Source organism: Squalius cephalus (assembly GCF_949319135.1).
Source record: "Squalius cephalus genome assembly, chromosome: 18".
NCBI lineage: Eukaryota > Metazoa > Chordata > Actinopteri > Cypriniformes > Leuciscidae > Squalius > Squalius cephalus.
Window position 1 is genome coordinate 4,532,355 of NC_137139.1, and position 16,935 is coordinate 4,549,289.

The 16,935-nt window shown below is 38.2% G+C and overlaps 1 protein-coding gene across 4 annotated transcripts in view; it reads left to right on the forward strand.

Annotated features, from left to right (window-relative positions):
- LOC307146357 (6-phosphofructo-2-kinase/fructose-2,6-bisphosphatase) overlaps positions 1-16,935 on the forward strand; it is a 67,006-nt gene that overhangs the window by 28,442 nt on the left and 21,629 nt on the right. For 2 of the 4 annotated variants that reach the window (XR_013819088.1, XM_079850279.1), the window contains exons 2-8: positions 5,730-5,855; positions 8,853-8,949; positions 12,689-12,755; positions 14,092-14,166; positions 14,287-14,343; positions 14,574-14,695; positions 15,695-15,902. Coding sequence is in view for 2 of the 4 variants with exons in the window: in XM_079850279.1 (XP_079706405.1) it covers positions 5,730-5,855; positions 8,853-8,949; positions 12,689-12,755; positions 14,092-14,166; positions 14,287-14,343; positions 14,574-14,695; positions 15,695-15,902 (752 nt within the window). In the remaining 2 variants the exon portion in view is untranslated. The remainder of the gene's footprint in view (positions 1-5,729; positions 5,856-8,852; positions 8,950-12,688; positions 12,756-14,091; positions 14,167-14,286; positions 14,344-14,573; positions 14,696-15,694; positions 15,903-16,935) is intronic. The other 2 variants (XR_013819089.1, XM_079850280.1) reach the window with 1 other exon arrangement.

Sequence of the window (16,935 nt, forward strand, 5' to 3'; positions counted from 1 at the left end):
AAACCAGGCCCAACGCTATGGGTCGCTTGGTCAAATGTCTGTCAGTTCCTCCTTAAATTCTCCAGAAGTGTAGGTCTTCCTGCAAATGAATTACATAAAGATGTTGGTTTCAATGTAAGCTGATAGTCATAAAAAAACAAAACGCAAAATGTATATCACCTAAAAGCTTCAGTTTTGGATATTGCACAATGAACATCCTCATTTTAAAATATTTCCTGGACTATTTCTTTTGTAGAGTAAACTTGGTAACGTGGTACCAATGTAAACAAATAAAATTACTTGTAAAAAACTTAAGATCTTTAAGCTAAAATACATTTATAATGCCCTCAAAACAGCACTAAAGATTAAATAAATTGTGCTTATCACAGTTAGTGCATGTTGAAGTCAATTTGAATCGGAGTACTCCTGCCCTGAGAGCAGCGCATAATACACTAAAATAACAGCGATTTGAATCTATTGAGTACTCCTGCCCTGAGAGCAGCGCGTAATACACTAAAAATAACAGCGATTTTAATCTATTGAGTACTCCTGCCCTGAGAGCAGCGCGTAATACACTAAAAATAACAGCGATTTGAATCTATTGAGTACTCCTGCCCTGAGAGCAGCGCGTAATACACTAAAAATAACAGCAATTTGAATCTATTGAGTACTCCTGCCCTGAGAGCAGCTCGTAATACACTAAAAATAACAGCGATTTTAATCTATTGAGTACTCCTGCCCTGAGAGCAGCGCGTAATACACTAAAATAACAGCGATTTGAATCTATTGAGTACTCCTGCCCTGAGAGCAGCACGTAATACACTAAAATAACAGCGATTTGAATCTATTGAGTACTCCTGCCCTGAGAGCAGCGCGTAATACACTAAAAATAACAGCGATTTGAATCTATTGAGTACTCCTGCCCTGAGAGCAGCGCGTAATACACTAAAATAACAGCGATTTGAATCTATTGAGTACTCCTGCCCTGAGAGCAGCGCGTAATACACTAAAAATAACAGCGATTTGAATCTATTGAGTACTCCTGCCCTGAGAGCAGCGCGTAATACACTAAAATAACAGCGATTTGAATCTATTGAGTACTCCTGCCCTGAGAGCAGCGCGTAATACACTAAAAATAACAGTGATTTGAATCTATTGAGTACTCCTGCCCTGAGAGCAGCGCGTAATACACTAAAAATAACAGCGATTTGAATCTATTGAGTACTCCTGCCCTGAGAGCAGCTCGTAATACACTAAAAATAACAGCGATTTGAATCTATTGAGTACTCCTGCCCTGAGAGCAGCGCGTAATACACTAAAAATAACAGTGATTTGAATCTATTGAGTACTCCTGCCCTGAGAGCAGCGCGTAATACACTAAAAATAACAGCGATTTGAATCTATTGAGTACTCCTGCCCTGAGAGCAGCGCGTAATACACTAAAATAACAGCGATTTGAATCTATTGAGTACTCCTGCCCTGAGAGCAGCGCGTAATACACTAAAAATAACAGCGATTTGAATCTATTGAGTACTCCTGCCCTGAGAGCAGCTCGTAATACACTAAAAATAACAGCGATTTGAATCTATTGAGTACTCCTGCCCTGAGAGCAGCTCGTAATACACTAAAAATAACAGCGATTTGAATCTATTGAGTACTCCTGCCCTGAGAGCAGCTCGTAATACACTAAAAATAACAGCGATTTGAATCTATTGAGTACTCCTGCCCTGAGAGCAGCGCGTAATACACTAAAATAACAGCGATTTGAATCTATTGAGTCTCCTGCCCTGAGAGCAGCGCGTAATACACTAAAAATAACAGTGATTTGAATCTATTGAGTACTCCTGCCCTGAGAGCAGCTCGTAATACACTAAAAATAACAGCGATTTGAATCTATTGAGTACTCCTGCCCTGAGAGCAGCTCGTAATACACTAAAAATAACAGCGATTTGAATCTATTGAGTACTCCTGCCCTGAGAGCAGCGCGTAATACACTAAAATAACAGCGATTTGAATCTATTGAGTCTCCTGCCCTGAGAGCAGCGCGTAATACACTAAAATAACAGCGATTTGAATCTATTGAGTACTCCTGCCCTGAGAGCAGCTCGTAATACACTAAAAATAACAGCGATTTGAATCTATTGAGTACTCCTGCCCTGAGAGCAGCTCGTAATACACTAAAAATAACAGCGATTTGAATCTATTGAGTACTCCTGCCCTGAGAGCAGCGCGTAATACACTAAAATAACAGCGATTTGAATCTATTGAGTACTCCTGCCCTGAGAGCAGCGCGTAATACACTAAAATAACAGCGATTTTAATCTATTGAGTACTCCTGCCCTGAGAGCAGCGCGTAATGCACAAAAAAGTGATTTGAATTGAGTACTCCTGCCCTGAGAGCAGCGCGTAATACACTAAAATAACAGCGATTTGAATCTATTGAGTACTCCTGCCCTGAGAGCAGCTCGTAATACACTAAAAATAACAGCGATTTGAATCTATTGAGTACTCCTGCCCTGAGAGCAGCGCGTAATACACTAAAATAACAGCGATTTTAATCTATTGAGTACTCCTGCCCTGAGAGCAGCGCGTAATGCACAAAAAAGTGATTTGAATTGAGTACTCCTGCCCTGAGAGCAGCGCGTAATACACTAAAATAACAGCGATTTGAATCTATTGAGAACTCCTGCCCTGAGAGCAGCGCGTAATACACTAAAATAACAGCGATTTGAATCTATTGAGAACTCCTGCCCTGAGAGCAGCGCGTAATACACTAAAATAACAGCGATTTTAATCTATTGAGTACTCCTGCCCTGAGAGCAGCGCGTAATGCACAAAAAAGTGATTTGAATTGAGTACTCCTGCCCTGAGAGCAGCGCGTAACACACTAAAATAACAGCGATTTGAATCTATTGAGAACTCCTGCCCTGAGAGCAGCGCGTAATACACTAAAATAACAGCGATTTGAATCTATTGAGTACTCCTGCCCTGAGAGCAGCGCGTAATACACTAAAATAACAGCGATTTGAATCTATTGAGTATTCCTGCCCTGAGAGCAGCGCGTAATACACTAAAATAACAGCGATTTGAATCTATTGAGTACTCCTGCCCTGAGAGCAGCGCGTAATACACTAAAATAACAGCGATTTGAATCTATTGAGAACTCCTGCCCTGAGAGCAGCGCGTAATACACTAAAATAACAGCGATTTGAATCTATTGAGAACTCCTGCCCTGAGAGCAGCGCGTAATACACTAAAATAACAGCGATTTGAATCTATTGAGTACTCCTGCCCTGAGAGCAGCGCGTAATACACTAAAATAACAGCGATTTGAATCTATTGCGTACTCCTGCCCTGAGAGCAGCACGTAATAAACTAAAAATAACAGCGATTTTAATCTATTGAGTACTCCTGCCCTGAGAGCAGCGGGTAATACACTAAAAATAACAGCAATTTGAATATATCGAGCTCCTGCCCTGAGAGCAGCGCTAAGGCGGGAGATGTATCATTTTGACCGTTGAAATATCGCGGAAAATTTCTTCGGAAAAGTTCTGTTCTCGCATATCAATTTAACAGACAGCGAGGTAGCATTGGAAAAGCATGTTTTACACCAGTTACCCCATAAGCAGCTTTGTTTTGGTCGACTGATGAAACAGTCAAATCAAAATGCATAGCCTACAATACGATATTTAGACGATGATTAGTCCTGTGCATTTTTAAATGTTCTCTTATTATCTTAGTAAACTTTAGAGGATGTTGAATTGTAACAAAATATAGTAGTAAATTCACTTACCTTGCAATAAATGCGTTCTCCCACAAACATCTGTCTTTTTTTCCCGACTATTCCTCAAGAATCCCTCCGCAGCGCATCTCAAATTCAAACGTCTAAACCCCGCCCTTGCTTCAGGTTCATTGGTTGAAGCTGTAAACCAATCATTTTCCTTTCTGCCCTCAGAACATGTTTGAGTAAGTAAAACTCCCATCTGCCCACAGGAAGTAATTAGGTGGGTTTTTTAAAAATTTTATATCACTTTTACTCAGGACATGCTAACTGGCAACAAAGGATTCCATTCATTATGCTAAGCTAAGCTAGCGCCGACCCTGTCAAACTAAAACAATGCATGCACTGAGACAAAAATGCATTTGCCCACCTATCTAAATGTAGGAAAGAAAGTGAATAAGCCCTATTTCAAAAAACGGTGGAGTGTTCCTTTAACTTTTAGGCAAAATATTTTTTTTTGTAATTCTATGAATTACACTGCGCAAAACAAAAGTAATATTACTCAGGGGGGTCGGCCTCCACAGAACATAAAATATTATTTTTATTTTATTTTTCGTAATCGCATTTATGAGAAAAAAAAATGTTGCCTACGGACGTGACAGTTCTCCATTAAGGACGTGACAATTTCAAAATCAAACAATTTCAAGTAATGTAACGTTAATATTCAGTGGTTTAAGATCTAAATGTAGCTTGCACAGGCCAGACAACAGATATAACACAGAAACGATAGTTAGATCTATTCAGCCATATTGTAAATACTGTAAGATAGATCAATAAACAGTTAAGTTAGTCTGTCAGCTGCACGTGATCTGCAATCATGTCTGATCAATTAAAACATAAGCATCAAACCAATATATTAGTGGATTTTTGCAAAACTATAAAGAAAACGGAGTCAAATTATCATGTAATGCAATAAAATGCTTCTTACGCAGCCACCAGGATCAGCTATCGATCTATAAATAGCATCACCAGCTCATAACATTATCAGCTATCGATCTGAATAAAATGCTACATCATTAACTTTCATTTAGTTGCGCTACGAAATTGAGTAAGAATTGAAACGAAAATCATGTACAAAGTCAAATAACTTCACCTTACCTGTTTCTCACATGAAAGTGTTTTCCGTTTGTTCAGAGTCGAAGCGCGTGGAACTTCCGGTTTAAAATGCCATCCGTGGCCGTATCCGTGGGCTTTTAGCAGCTAATGTTAGCCATCTGTTTAAAACCTTACTTCATTAAGCATCATTCTGTTCACACAACTAGAAATATACATGAAACTATATCAAATGTATAGTTAAATACTAAAGGATTACAGCAACCTGTTGCTTAGTCAACATGAAGTGTTTCTTCCATTGAAACAGAGTCAAAACAGAGGAATTAAAGATTAAAACCCAGTAACAGTGTGCGTGGGCGCATCCAATAAAACTACACGGCTTCTCCCTCCCTCTCCGTGGGCCTTTCTCATTGGCTAAAGCCACACACACTTCCGGTAGTGTGTATCTGCTGCAATACCACGTTCCCAGCTACAGGGGCGATAGAGAGCATACACACATACACACTCCTAACCGGTTTTTATCACCTTGTGGGGAAAGTGAAAAAAAAGCATGAGGCATATCAGCAGAGGCTACTGAGGCAGTTTACATTGAAATCGGTGTGGGGCCCACCATTTCGGGCCCCACAACGTTGTTGGACCCCATACCGTTGGTGTGCTCCTGGTCACTGGGCCCCACGACTGATACATGAGACACTACTGTTTCTTTAGTAAAATGAATAACTTATAATACCTTGAATAAATGAGTGGGAATGTAAACATGGCTTCTGTCTCCATAGAGATCAGTTAAAGAAATGCATTGTAAAACCATATCAAATGATGCGTCAGTTTGAAATTAAATGTTAGATTAATATAATGTGTATGAAACTATCATGGGGTTTATTTATTTAATTAGACATAATGTGTGTGCTTGTTTCAGCATCAGTTCCGCAGTTCACCAACTCTCCCACCATGATTGTGATGGTTGGTCTTCCTGCCCGTGGAAAGACCTACATCTCTAAGAAACTCACACGCTACCTCAACTGGATTGGCGTTCCCACCAAGGGTGAGTATTATTATTCATGGAAACATTATACAAACATTTCAATTTATAAAAGTAACAGGTAGAAGCACAAAATTTTCTCACACATTACAGTTTTTCTTGATTGCTGCTTAAACACGTTTCTTGAAATTATGCTTCCTTTACTCAAAACTCTAAACACAAATCCTTAACTTCTCACCTAATTCCCCAAACTTCCTACTTCCTATATCAAAATGAAGCTCTCCACTCAAAACCATTCAATTTTGCTGAAAAAGTTAACTTTGCCCTCAGACATTACACACAAGCACTCAAAAAAAAGCAATAAGTTGTTTTGCATGTGGTTCCCTTTCAGTCAGCCACGTTCGACGTTACGTCAGAAGTGATTTGCATCATCAACCACTCCCCATGAGACGGGTATGTAAGGAAGCGTGCTTTAATCAAGCTTTAGCTTTGAAGCCGAGCGTTTCTCACGATTGTGCTCAGCAATCATCGTTCGAGTGTGTGCAACAAACTAGGAAGAAGCTCTTCAGTGAGTGTGTGTGTGACGGCTCGTCAGCGGTGGTCGCTTCTAAAAGAGCTTTCTCTGCATACATTGTAGTTCTCCTAAAATAGTATTTTGCACGCTGCAGACTTCCTGAAGTTGGTCTTGCAGCAACTGTTCCCCTGTGCACTTCAGCACTAAGAGAGAGTTTTTTTCCCTAAAAGAGCAAGCGGACAGCGAGCGTCTTTTTAAAGACACCTCTCTCTCCATGCATTTCTGGATGCGGTCGTTTCCTGTCCTCATCTGATGGCCACGATTGCTGTCTCACATGCCTGGGCATAAGCTGAGATGGCGTTCTTGGGTGGTCGTCATGAGAACGATGGTCGGCACGCTGGTCGCGACTAGCCTTTCTCGTAAAGGCTTTGAGTCCCCTTTGCAGTTGCCCCTCAACACTTGGGAGATCTAGGATTACAGTAAGAGCTCTTCTGCCGGGAAAACCCTCCAAATCCTCAGTGTGTCGTGGGCCTTTGAGCTCCCGGCTGACAGCACGGGTTGTCCCGCTCTGGATGAGGATCAGATGTCAATAGCTCTCTCACTATCTTCGATGGAGGGGTAATAAAAAATATAATAATAAAAAAATTCTTAAAAAAATAAAAATAATTGTGGGCATACATTTTAAAATTAATGTTCTCAAAGGTTGCCACCTGCAGGGGTCATCCGCAACTCCCATCCAGCACCTTTGAGACAACAGCAGCTCTGGCTTTTAAGGTTTACAGTGCCACTGGACAGGCCGCCTTCACCCTGCATGCGATAGCCACCCTGCAAGTCCAATGCTCCCATTTGCAAGGTGGTCTTTTCGATGACGCTGTCGAAGACTGTGCCTAGCAGTTCTTGGCAGTCCAGAAGCAGGCTGAGGCTATCAAGAACCTGCTCCAACGCAACCTCTGCTAACAGGCCGTCACATGCTGCCCCTCAGTCTGCTTTTGCCAAGAGCGTCCGTTCCCCTGCAACCAAAAAAAAAAAAGCTCCAGTATGGCCAGCTCAGCCGCGACGCCGAGCCCCCCTGCAGGAATGCGGCCAGGTAAGTGTTGCACCACACACTCTGTCCCCACTCCGGGACACTATGCCTTCCGGGTCAGGCCCCTGTGCTGCCCCACTGCGGGTACGTCTGTCGTCCCACTGGTTTCACTCACGTGGTGTCTGCGAGCCTGGCTAGTGCTTCCCAGCCCATCTCGCTGGCTCACTCGATCAGACTCGGCTACTCGATTCAGTTCGCCTCCAGGTTCAGCGGGGTCCAGTTTACCTCAGTGGCAGACAAGGATGCTCCTGTCCTGTGTGTGGAGATCACAGTACTGGCAAAAGACGCAATAGAGCTGGTTCCTCTAGCCGATATGAGGCTAACACAGACACATTTTCGAGTGCGTTCGCCCCCAAGATCGGTTTGCAGCGATTGACCTGAAGGGAGCGTGATTTCACGTCTCGATTCTCCCTCGACACAGACCATTCCTACGTTTTGCGTTCAAGGGACGGGCAAAAGTTACAGTAGAGAGCAGTCTGAAGTGCATCTACTGTACCTGTTCTTCTCTATAAAGGTTCTTATGATTGAGGCGACGGTGAAGCGACTCAAGTTTGGCTGTATTCGTTGCCCAGCCTCCCTTATTGTCATACCATGGACAAAGACATGGGTAACTAGAGTGGCACTGCTTGTCTCTTTGGCCTTGCCCTTGCCCTTCACCTTCCTCATTCTCTTCCTCCACTTCCATCTACTCTTCTTCCTCTTCCTCCTCCTCCTCCTCCACTCCAATGTCCTCAACCTCTTCCTTCATGTCTTTCTGGATCCATTGTTCCAAAACCCAATGAACTGACTCTGGCCCTAGAGATCCATCTAATGAAGGATCTGATTGATGTGTGTTAAATTTTGACTCTTAGTGTTTCCACTTGGGTAATTGTGTGCTAACTGAGCTGAAGCTGTGCTGACTTGAGTGAACAATATTGAATGCTAGCGCTTTCTAAATGACAACATAGTGTAGGCAATGAGAAATGAAGGGATTTGTGTGTAGAGTTTTGCAGTGACAGTTCAACAAATCTGACTTATGTGTCAAAACAGGGGAATAGTGTATAGTTTAGGGAAATGGGTGTGCGTTTTGATAAATGGCGTTATGGTTTTGAAATTTTAGTTCAAAAGCCTGGTTAAAGTGTTTAAGCAATCAAGAAAAACTGTAAAAACAAAAAATGTCAAGGCTATTGGTAGATTTAGGCACTAGTATGTTTCTGTTGTACACTTATTGGTCAATACAGGTCATTGCAGCCCGATATATTGGTAGATGGCTGTTGAACTTGGTACATTTTTATTGGCAACAATATGGTCATTTTTGGCATTTTCAATGTTAATTGGGCAGGTTGTTTTCCAAATTCAGTAGTATTTAAAGAACATAAGTCTTAAAAGATGTATTTGTAATATGTGCCTCTGTAGACCGAATAAAATCATAGAGCATTATTTCTTGCACTAAACAGTCACTGATGTGAACCTATTTTAACAGTGTTTAACGTTGGACAGTACCGAAGGGATGCCGTTCACACCTATAAGAGTTACGAATTCTTCCTCCCAGACAACGAAGAGGCCATGAAGATTCGCAAGTGAGAAACACTTTACACAACAGTGCTTCATTTAAGTAATATCACATGAGAAAGAGTGCTATTTCTCCAAAATTAATATTAAGTTCTTGTTTATGGAAGCAATATTACACTCACAATTATGCTATTGTTCTGAATATTCACCCTTACAGAACGAAAATATATTGATAAATATATTTTATGGTGTAAATATACTGAAAAATATATGAAATAATGGTAACACTTTATTTTACAGTGTCCTTGTTACATATTTACATACTTACCATAGTAAGAACAGTAAATTATGCATAATTACATGCAACTAACCCTCAACCAAATCCTAATCCTACCCTAACCCTATAGTAAGTACATGTAGTTGCTTAATATTATTCAGTACTTAAATATATAACTATTATTGCAACACTGTAACAAGGACACCTTAAAATAAAGTGTGACGAAATAATATATTGTGTTCATATTTTTTGTTATATATTAAGGAATTGACGCTTTTCATATATTGAAAAATATATTTACAATATATTCAGACTGTAGAATGTCATTAGACGAGTGTACTTTTAACAATTACCTTAAATTTCTCAAGGATGTTTTACTCAAAGTTGTAAGATTCTAATATAAAAACACACAAAAGAGTGAAAAAAGTGCCAAGACAATTTGTTAACTTCTTTAACTTGATTTTTCTTTAACTTTTTTTTTTGTTTTGTTTTTTTTCAGTTTAATAAATAAAAATAAATGCGTAGTTTATCATTGTCCTGATTCTCTTTTGTATGTTTTTATATTAGAACCAACTTTGGGTAAAACATCCTAGAGAAATTGAAGGCAATCGTTTTCCACGTACACTCATCTAATGACATTTTGCTGTGTAAATATAATGTAAATATATTTTCCAATATATGAAAAGAGGCAAATCCTTGTGCATTATTCAATAAATTGTAATATATAACACAGTATATTAACGCAATATATTATTTCATATTTCTTTTAGTATATTTACACCATATAATATATTGATCATAAATATTGATCATAAATATATGGAAATATACTTCCGTTACGTAAGGGACGCACTGCTGTAATTCGGTTGTAGGCCAGAGTTCAATAAAAATGAAGTTTACATTGAGTAACTTACATGTAACTTACATTACAAAAAAAAAAAAAAAAAACTAACTTAGAGGTCTTTAGAATCGCATGGAAAGACAGTATGTCACGTTATAAAAAGGCCCTAAAAGAGGCCAGGGCTGAGCATCTCCGCAAACTAATAGAAAACAACCAAAACAATCCTAGGTTCTTATTTAACACCGTGGCTAGACTAAAAAATAAACAGATGTCTCCTGAACAAAATATTCCGTTACAGTTTAGTAGTAATGATTTCATGAAGTTCTTCACTGAGAAAATAGAAAACATCAGAACCACAATTGTAAACGTTCAATCCTCAATCGCGTCTTATAATTCAGCCTCAATTATCACCCCGCAAGAACAATTACAGTGCTTTACAACTATAGAACAAAAAGAGTTAAATAAACTTATCACTTCATCTAAAACAACAACATGTTTACTAGATCCTATACCAACTAAACTTTTGAAAGAAGTGTTACCTGTAGTGGAAGAGCCTCTCCTCAATATTATTAACTCGTCTTTATCTTTAGGTCATGTTCCAAGAACATTTAAACTGGCAGTTATAAAACCTCTCATTAAGAAACCACAATTAGATCCACATAATCTAGCAAATTATAGACCCATTTCAAATCTACCTTTTATGTCTAAAATACTAGAAAAAGCTGTGTCCGCTCAACTGGGCTCTTTCTTGCAAGAAAATGACATCTATGAAAAGTTTCAGTCTGGATTCAGACCGCATCATAGCACAGAAACTGCGCTTGTTAAAATCACAAATGATTTACTTTTAGCTTCTGACCAAGGCTGTATCTCAATACTAGTTTTACTTGATCTTAGTGCTGCGTTCGATACTATAGATCATACAATACTCTTAGATCGACTACAAAATTATACTGGTGTTCAAGGACAAGCATTAAGCTGGTTTAGATCATACTTATCTGACCGCTACCATTTTGTCTATTTAAATGGAGAAAAATCGATCATAACTCCAGTAAACTATGGAGTGCCGCAGGGATCTGTGTTAGGCCCTCTATTATTCTCAATATATATGCTGCCACTTGGAAATATTATAAGGAAACATGGAATTAGTTTCCATTGTTATGCTGATGACACTCAAATCTATATTTCATCACGGCCGGATGAAAACGCTAAATTATCCAAATTGACAGAGTGTGTTAAAGATATAAAAGATTGGATGACGCGCAATTTTCTTTTATTAAATCCAGACAAGACAGAGGTACTAATCATCGGTTCAAAAAACCACCCACAAAACCTCTTACAATACAACTTTAACATCGTAGGATGTCCTGTTACTTTATCCTCTACAGTAAAAGACCTGGGTGTTATACTCGACTGTAACCTGTCTTTTGAAAATCCTATTTCATATGTTACAAGAACAGCCTTTTTCCACCTTAGAAACATTGCTAAGCTACGTAATATGCTATCTGTTTCTGATGCAGAAAAGTTAGTTCATGCGTTCATGACCTCGAGACTAGATTACTGTAATGCTTTATTAGCTGGTTGTCCTGCATCCTCAATAAACAAGCTACAGTTAGTCCAAAATGCTGCCGCTAGAGTTCTAACTAGATCAAGAAAATATGATCATATAACACCAATTTTATCATCACTACATTGGCTACCTATAAAGTTCCGTATTAATTACAAGGTATTGCTACTGACTTATAAAGCCCTAAACGGCTTAGCTCCAGTCTATTTAACCGATCTTCTATCGCCCTATAATCCATTGCGCTCTTTAAGGTCAGTAAATTCGAGGCTTTTGGTCATTCCTAGGATATCCAGATCCACCAAAGGAGGGAGATCATTTTCACATTTAGCTCCAAAACTCTGGAATAGCCTTCCTGATACTGTTCATTGCTCAGACTCGCTCTCCCAGTTTAAAACTAGATTAAAGACGCATCTCTTCAGCCAGGCATTCATATAATACTTTTAATCTTACAGTTAAATCCGACCTCTAGTTCATAAATGCCAGAGGAGAACTGGCCCCCGACTGAGCCTGGGTTCTCCCAAGGTTTTTTTTTCTCCATTAGGTCACCTGATGGAGTTTTTCGGTTCCTTGCCACTGTTGCCTTTGGCTTGCTCAGTTGGGGATATTTGGGAATATTTAATTTAATTAATCAATCAACGATACTATTGATCAGCATTACCAAACGTGGACGTTCCACTAGAAACAAACATTGATGTATTGTTTTAATTTATTACTGTGAAGCTGCTTTGATACAACCTATGTTGTGAAAAGCGCTATATAAATAAACTTGACTTGACTTGACTTGACATTTTAGACACAACTTTGCCTGTAAATGTGTCTATTGTCTATTTGTAACGATACCGTGACTGATTCACTCATAAAAACTGCTCCAGCAGCAAGTAACTGTCAGTAATGTAATGTAACCTGCAGAAAGTGTCTGCCCTTTGTTGTGAGTAAGGCATAGGGATGCTCATTTGTGATTGAAATTCGCCCTATATCAGTACTCATTGAACACCATATGGATAATCATATGATTGAGCACCAGAACTAACAAATTATATTGTGTATATATATATATTTGTGTGTGTGTGTGAGTGTTTGTTATTGTATTTTTATTTTATTTTTCTTGTAAATTGTGTGCTTTAGAGCGTGTGCTCTGGCGGCGTTGAAAGACGTCTGTTGTTACTTCACTCAGGATCATGGACAAGTTGCAGTAAGTGACAAGCACACACACATGCTCATCTGTACACGGACAATAGTTACTGACGTTTCTACTGATCTTGATTAATTTAGAAGAGCTGTGGTTAGAAACTTAACTTTTTCTGTTTCGGAAAAATTAGCAGCTGGTAAGGCCATAAGTATTATCACAGTAGTTTCTGATTAATGCGTAATGTTTTATACACAACCAGCCAAAAAGTTTGAAATAATCAACATTTTTTAAATGTTTTTGAGTGTTTTATGCTCACCGAGGCTGTTTATTTTATTATAAACATATTCAAAATAGTAATATTGTGAATATTATTTAAATTTAAAATAACTAACATATATATTGTGGCAGAAAAAATAAACTTTAATTATGATGAGGCTGAAATTGAAAAATGCAAATAATCATAGTGTCTTTATAAGCTTTAATCTTGCAAGAATAGCTTTAGTTGCTTTCCAACTAAAGCAAACACTGATCACCATAATGGTGAATGTAAAATTATATTATTTTCAATAAATCATCTATATCTATTTTAGAAACTTACGACTTTGATTAAAACATCCTTGATCCTTAAGGCATTTGTTTTTCATGTTTTCTAAGTACAATCTCAACTAATTACATTTTACAGTGTAAATATATTGTAAATACATTTTTCAATATATGGAAAGTGGCAATTCATTATGTATTATTCAATATATTGTAATATATAACACATTACATTCAAGTCAAGTCACCTATAAAGGTAATTATAAACATTAATTAATTAAACTAATTAATTAAAGGACATAAATAATTATATAGGGCTTTTTACAATACAGATTGTTTCAAAGCAGCTTTACAGAGATAACAAGAAAATAATGCAACAACGTTTGTGTCTTGAAGAAAATAGCATCAAAGTCCAGCTTAAGTAAGATCAGTGATGGCTAATTTTTTTTGTAAAAAAAAAAGTTATTAATTTAGTTCATATACAGCCGCTCTGGATAAAACCGTGATGTCATCGTCCGGCTCAGTTCAGATCTCATGTAATAGTGTCAATGCAGGCAGATCAATAATATTGTTGAAGATTAAACTAAATGTCCCCAACTAAGCAAGCTGAAAGCTAAAGGCGAAAAAGGCGACAGTGGCAAGGAACCAAAAGAAAACCAGTCAGTAACTGGTGTGACTAATTTGTAACCTGTAAATTAATTTGCTCCTGTTGTAACCGATGTGGTCTGTATGTTAATGAAGTTCACACCCACTCCCATTCTACAAGTGATGACCATTTGCTTAGGATGTGATTCACTCAAATGGTGCAATGACTTCTCTATGATAATCAAGCCAGTTTTGGAAATTAAATTTCTTACAGGTGTTTGATGCAACCAACACAACAAGAGAACGTAGAGAGATGATTCTTACCTTTGCTAAAGAGAACGGCTATAAAGTGAGTGAAACAGGTGAATTTAATATTCATCAAAATGAATACTTCATCTTTAGAAATGAATTAAAAAATATCTCTTTAATATATAATTTTTAAATTTAAATTAAATTATCCTTCTTGTAGCTCTTTTTTATTGAGTCTCTTTGTGATGACCCAGAAATCATTGCAGAAAACATCAAGGTAATAAGATTTATTTCATGTTTAAAATATATATTTATTTCTTGTTTATTTCTTTCTTTATTGATCTATGTGTATTAATGCATTGACTGAGTTGCTTTTTACTGAGCTGCATAATTATTAAACTATTATCTGGTAATTTCTTGACAGTCTGTAGGAGTTTGTCTGTATTGGAATATATGTTTGTTCACACTCTACATCCTGTAAAAGAGCTTTGTTTTCTGTATCTGCAGCAAGTGAAGCTGAGCAGTCCTGATTACGTTGACTGTGATAAAGAGGAGGCAGTGGCTGACTTCCTCAAGAGAATAGACTGCTACAAACTCGCATATGTTCCCTTAGATGATGACAAAGACAGGTGAAACACTGTCACCCACACAGTTAGACCTTACCAGGCTTTTTTACAGTAAAATACTGGCAACACACTGTAAAAGTTACAGTGTTACAGTAAAATGCACTAAATTAAATGCACTAAATAAACTAAACTCACGTTAACTAATTTCATTTGCAGAAACCAACTGTCTTAAATTGACCAACTGTCATTTAAATGTATTAACTAATATTTATAATGCACTTATAATGTGAGCAAAGTATTACTGTGAATTTATTTAATTTTAGATCACTAAAAAAATGCAACATACCGCATAATGTTTATAGATCTTGCCCTGGACTAAAGTACTGGCTCTACTCTTCAGCACAATGGTGGCCCAAAAAAAACCTAAACTGGCAACAGTGTTTTATAACTTACTGTTAAGTTATTACTGTTAAAATACATTTCGTGGGAGTGTCTTTTTATCTTACACTGTTAACCCTTTCAACCCCACAGGAAAATCCACACCACAAAGAGTAAAAAGTAACATTGACGCAGTGTTGCAGTGAGATAACTCAGTGAATATGTAGGTGGTTGTTGAGCATTAGTGTTGTAGTTCTTGTGTTTCTCTTTTTTCTGTTCTTATTTCTCTGTTCTTCAGTGATTCTGCTTATCAGGTGTTCATCAGTGTCTGAATTCACTCTCTTCTTTTCATTCACTCTCACAAGTGGACTATATTAGTGAACTATAAGGAATAGTGAATGAGGGTATAGGGTGTGATTTGGACACACAGCCTCTGAGTGTCGACTTTGAGCGCTGTTAATTCACAGTATATTCCTGTAGACTATTTTCTCGAAAACGACAAATATTACCCAGAATGGACTGTTTTCTATGGTATATTACTGTTGTAAAGGAAAAGGCGAAACTGTCAGAATTTGGCCTTCTTTTACAGCAAGGGTTAACAGTGCAGAACGAATTTGACCAACATCTGTTGTTTGACATGATTGCAGTGGAAGTCCTCATCATTATGTCTCTGTGTGTCCACAGGAACCTGTCATACATTAAGATCTTTAACGTGGGCAGCAGGTACCTGGTGAATCAGGTTCAGGATCATATTCAGAGCAGGATCGTCTACTACCTGATGAACATCCATGTCACGCCTCGCACTATCTACCTCTGTCGTCATGGAGAGAGTGAACTCAACGTTTTGGGGCGTATCGGAGGTGATTCCGGTCTGTCTACACAAGGAAAGAGGGTTAGTGTAAATCTTATCTAAAATTTAAAATAATAGAAAGAGTGTAGAGAAGGACTTTCAGGCTTTGAATGAATCCTGGATTGATGATGTTTTAAGTAATTATTATTACTGTTTATTATAATCGAACCACAATTCTGTGATAAGGGGACATTTACTAGATCATTACTGTTGTCTGCAGAGTTATTGTGTATATTAAATATGGAGTCATCTCAGCCTGAGAGAGATTTAATGTCTTATTTTATCTTCAGTTGATTTCATCTAAGGCTGTGGCTGAAGTCAGTTGTAGTTCTTGTGTTTCTGCTCGTCTCTTTTTCTGTTCTCTTCTTTCCTTCAGTGATTCTGCTTGTTAACAGGCTTATTAAAGGAGAAGTTCACTTTTAAAATGAAAATTCTGTCATCATATACTCACCCTCATGTTGTTTCAAACCTGTATGAATTTCTTTCTTCTGCTGAACAGAAAGGAAGATATTTAGAAGATTATCAGTAACCAGACAGTTTTTGGGTCCCAATGACTTCCATAGTATTTTTTTTTCCTACTATGGAAGTCATTGGGACCCAAAAACTGTCTAGTTACTGATAATCTTCTAAATATCTTCCTTTCTGTTCAGCAGAAGAAAGAAATTCATACAGGTTTTAAATAACATGAGGGTGAGTATATGATGACAGAATTTTCATTTTAAAAGTGAACTTCTCCTTTAAGGCTGAGATGACTCCATATTTAATATACACAGGTTTTGTGGCTCAGATCAGGTCCAGTTCTGGTTTATTTCTTTGCTCTTGGCTGACATGTGGTATTGCTATGGCCTGCTTGTGGCCCAGATCTGGCAAACAGGAGCGGTCCGCCCAAGGGCCGTCATTCCACGCTGCATGTGGGCCAGATCATCTTTCCACATGTGCCAGATGTGGGCCAGATCTGGGACGTCACAATGTTGCTATGTGGGTATATGCTACCACAGGGGCTACACCTTTCAAACTCCTGCGTGGCCGCAAGATGCGTACAAAATTGGATGTCCTGCCTGTCAGCACGGAAGTG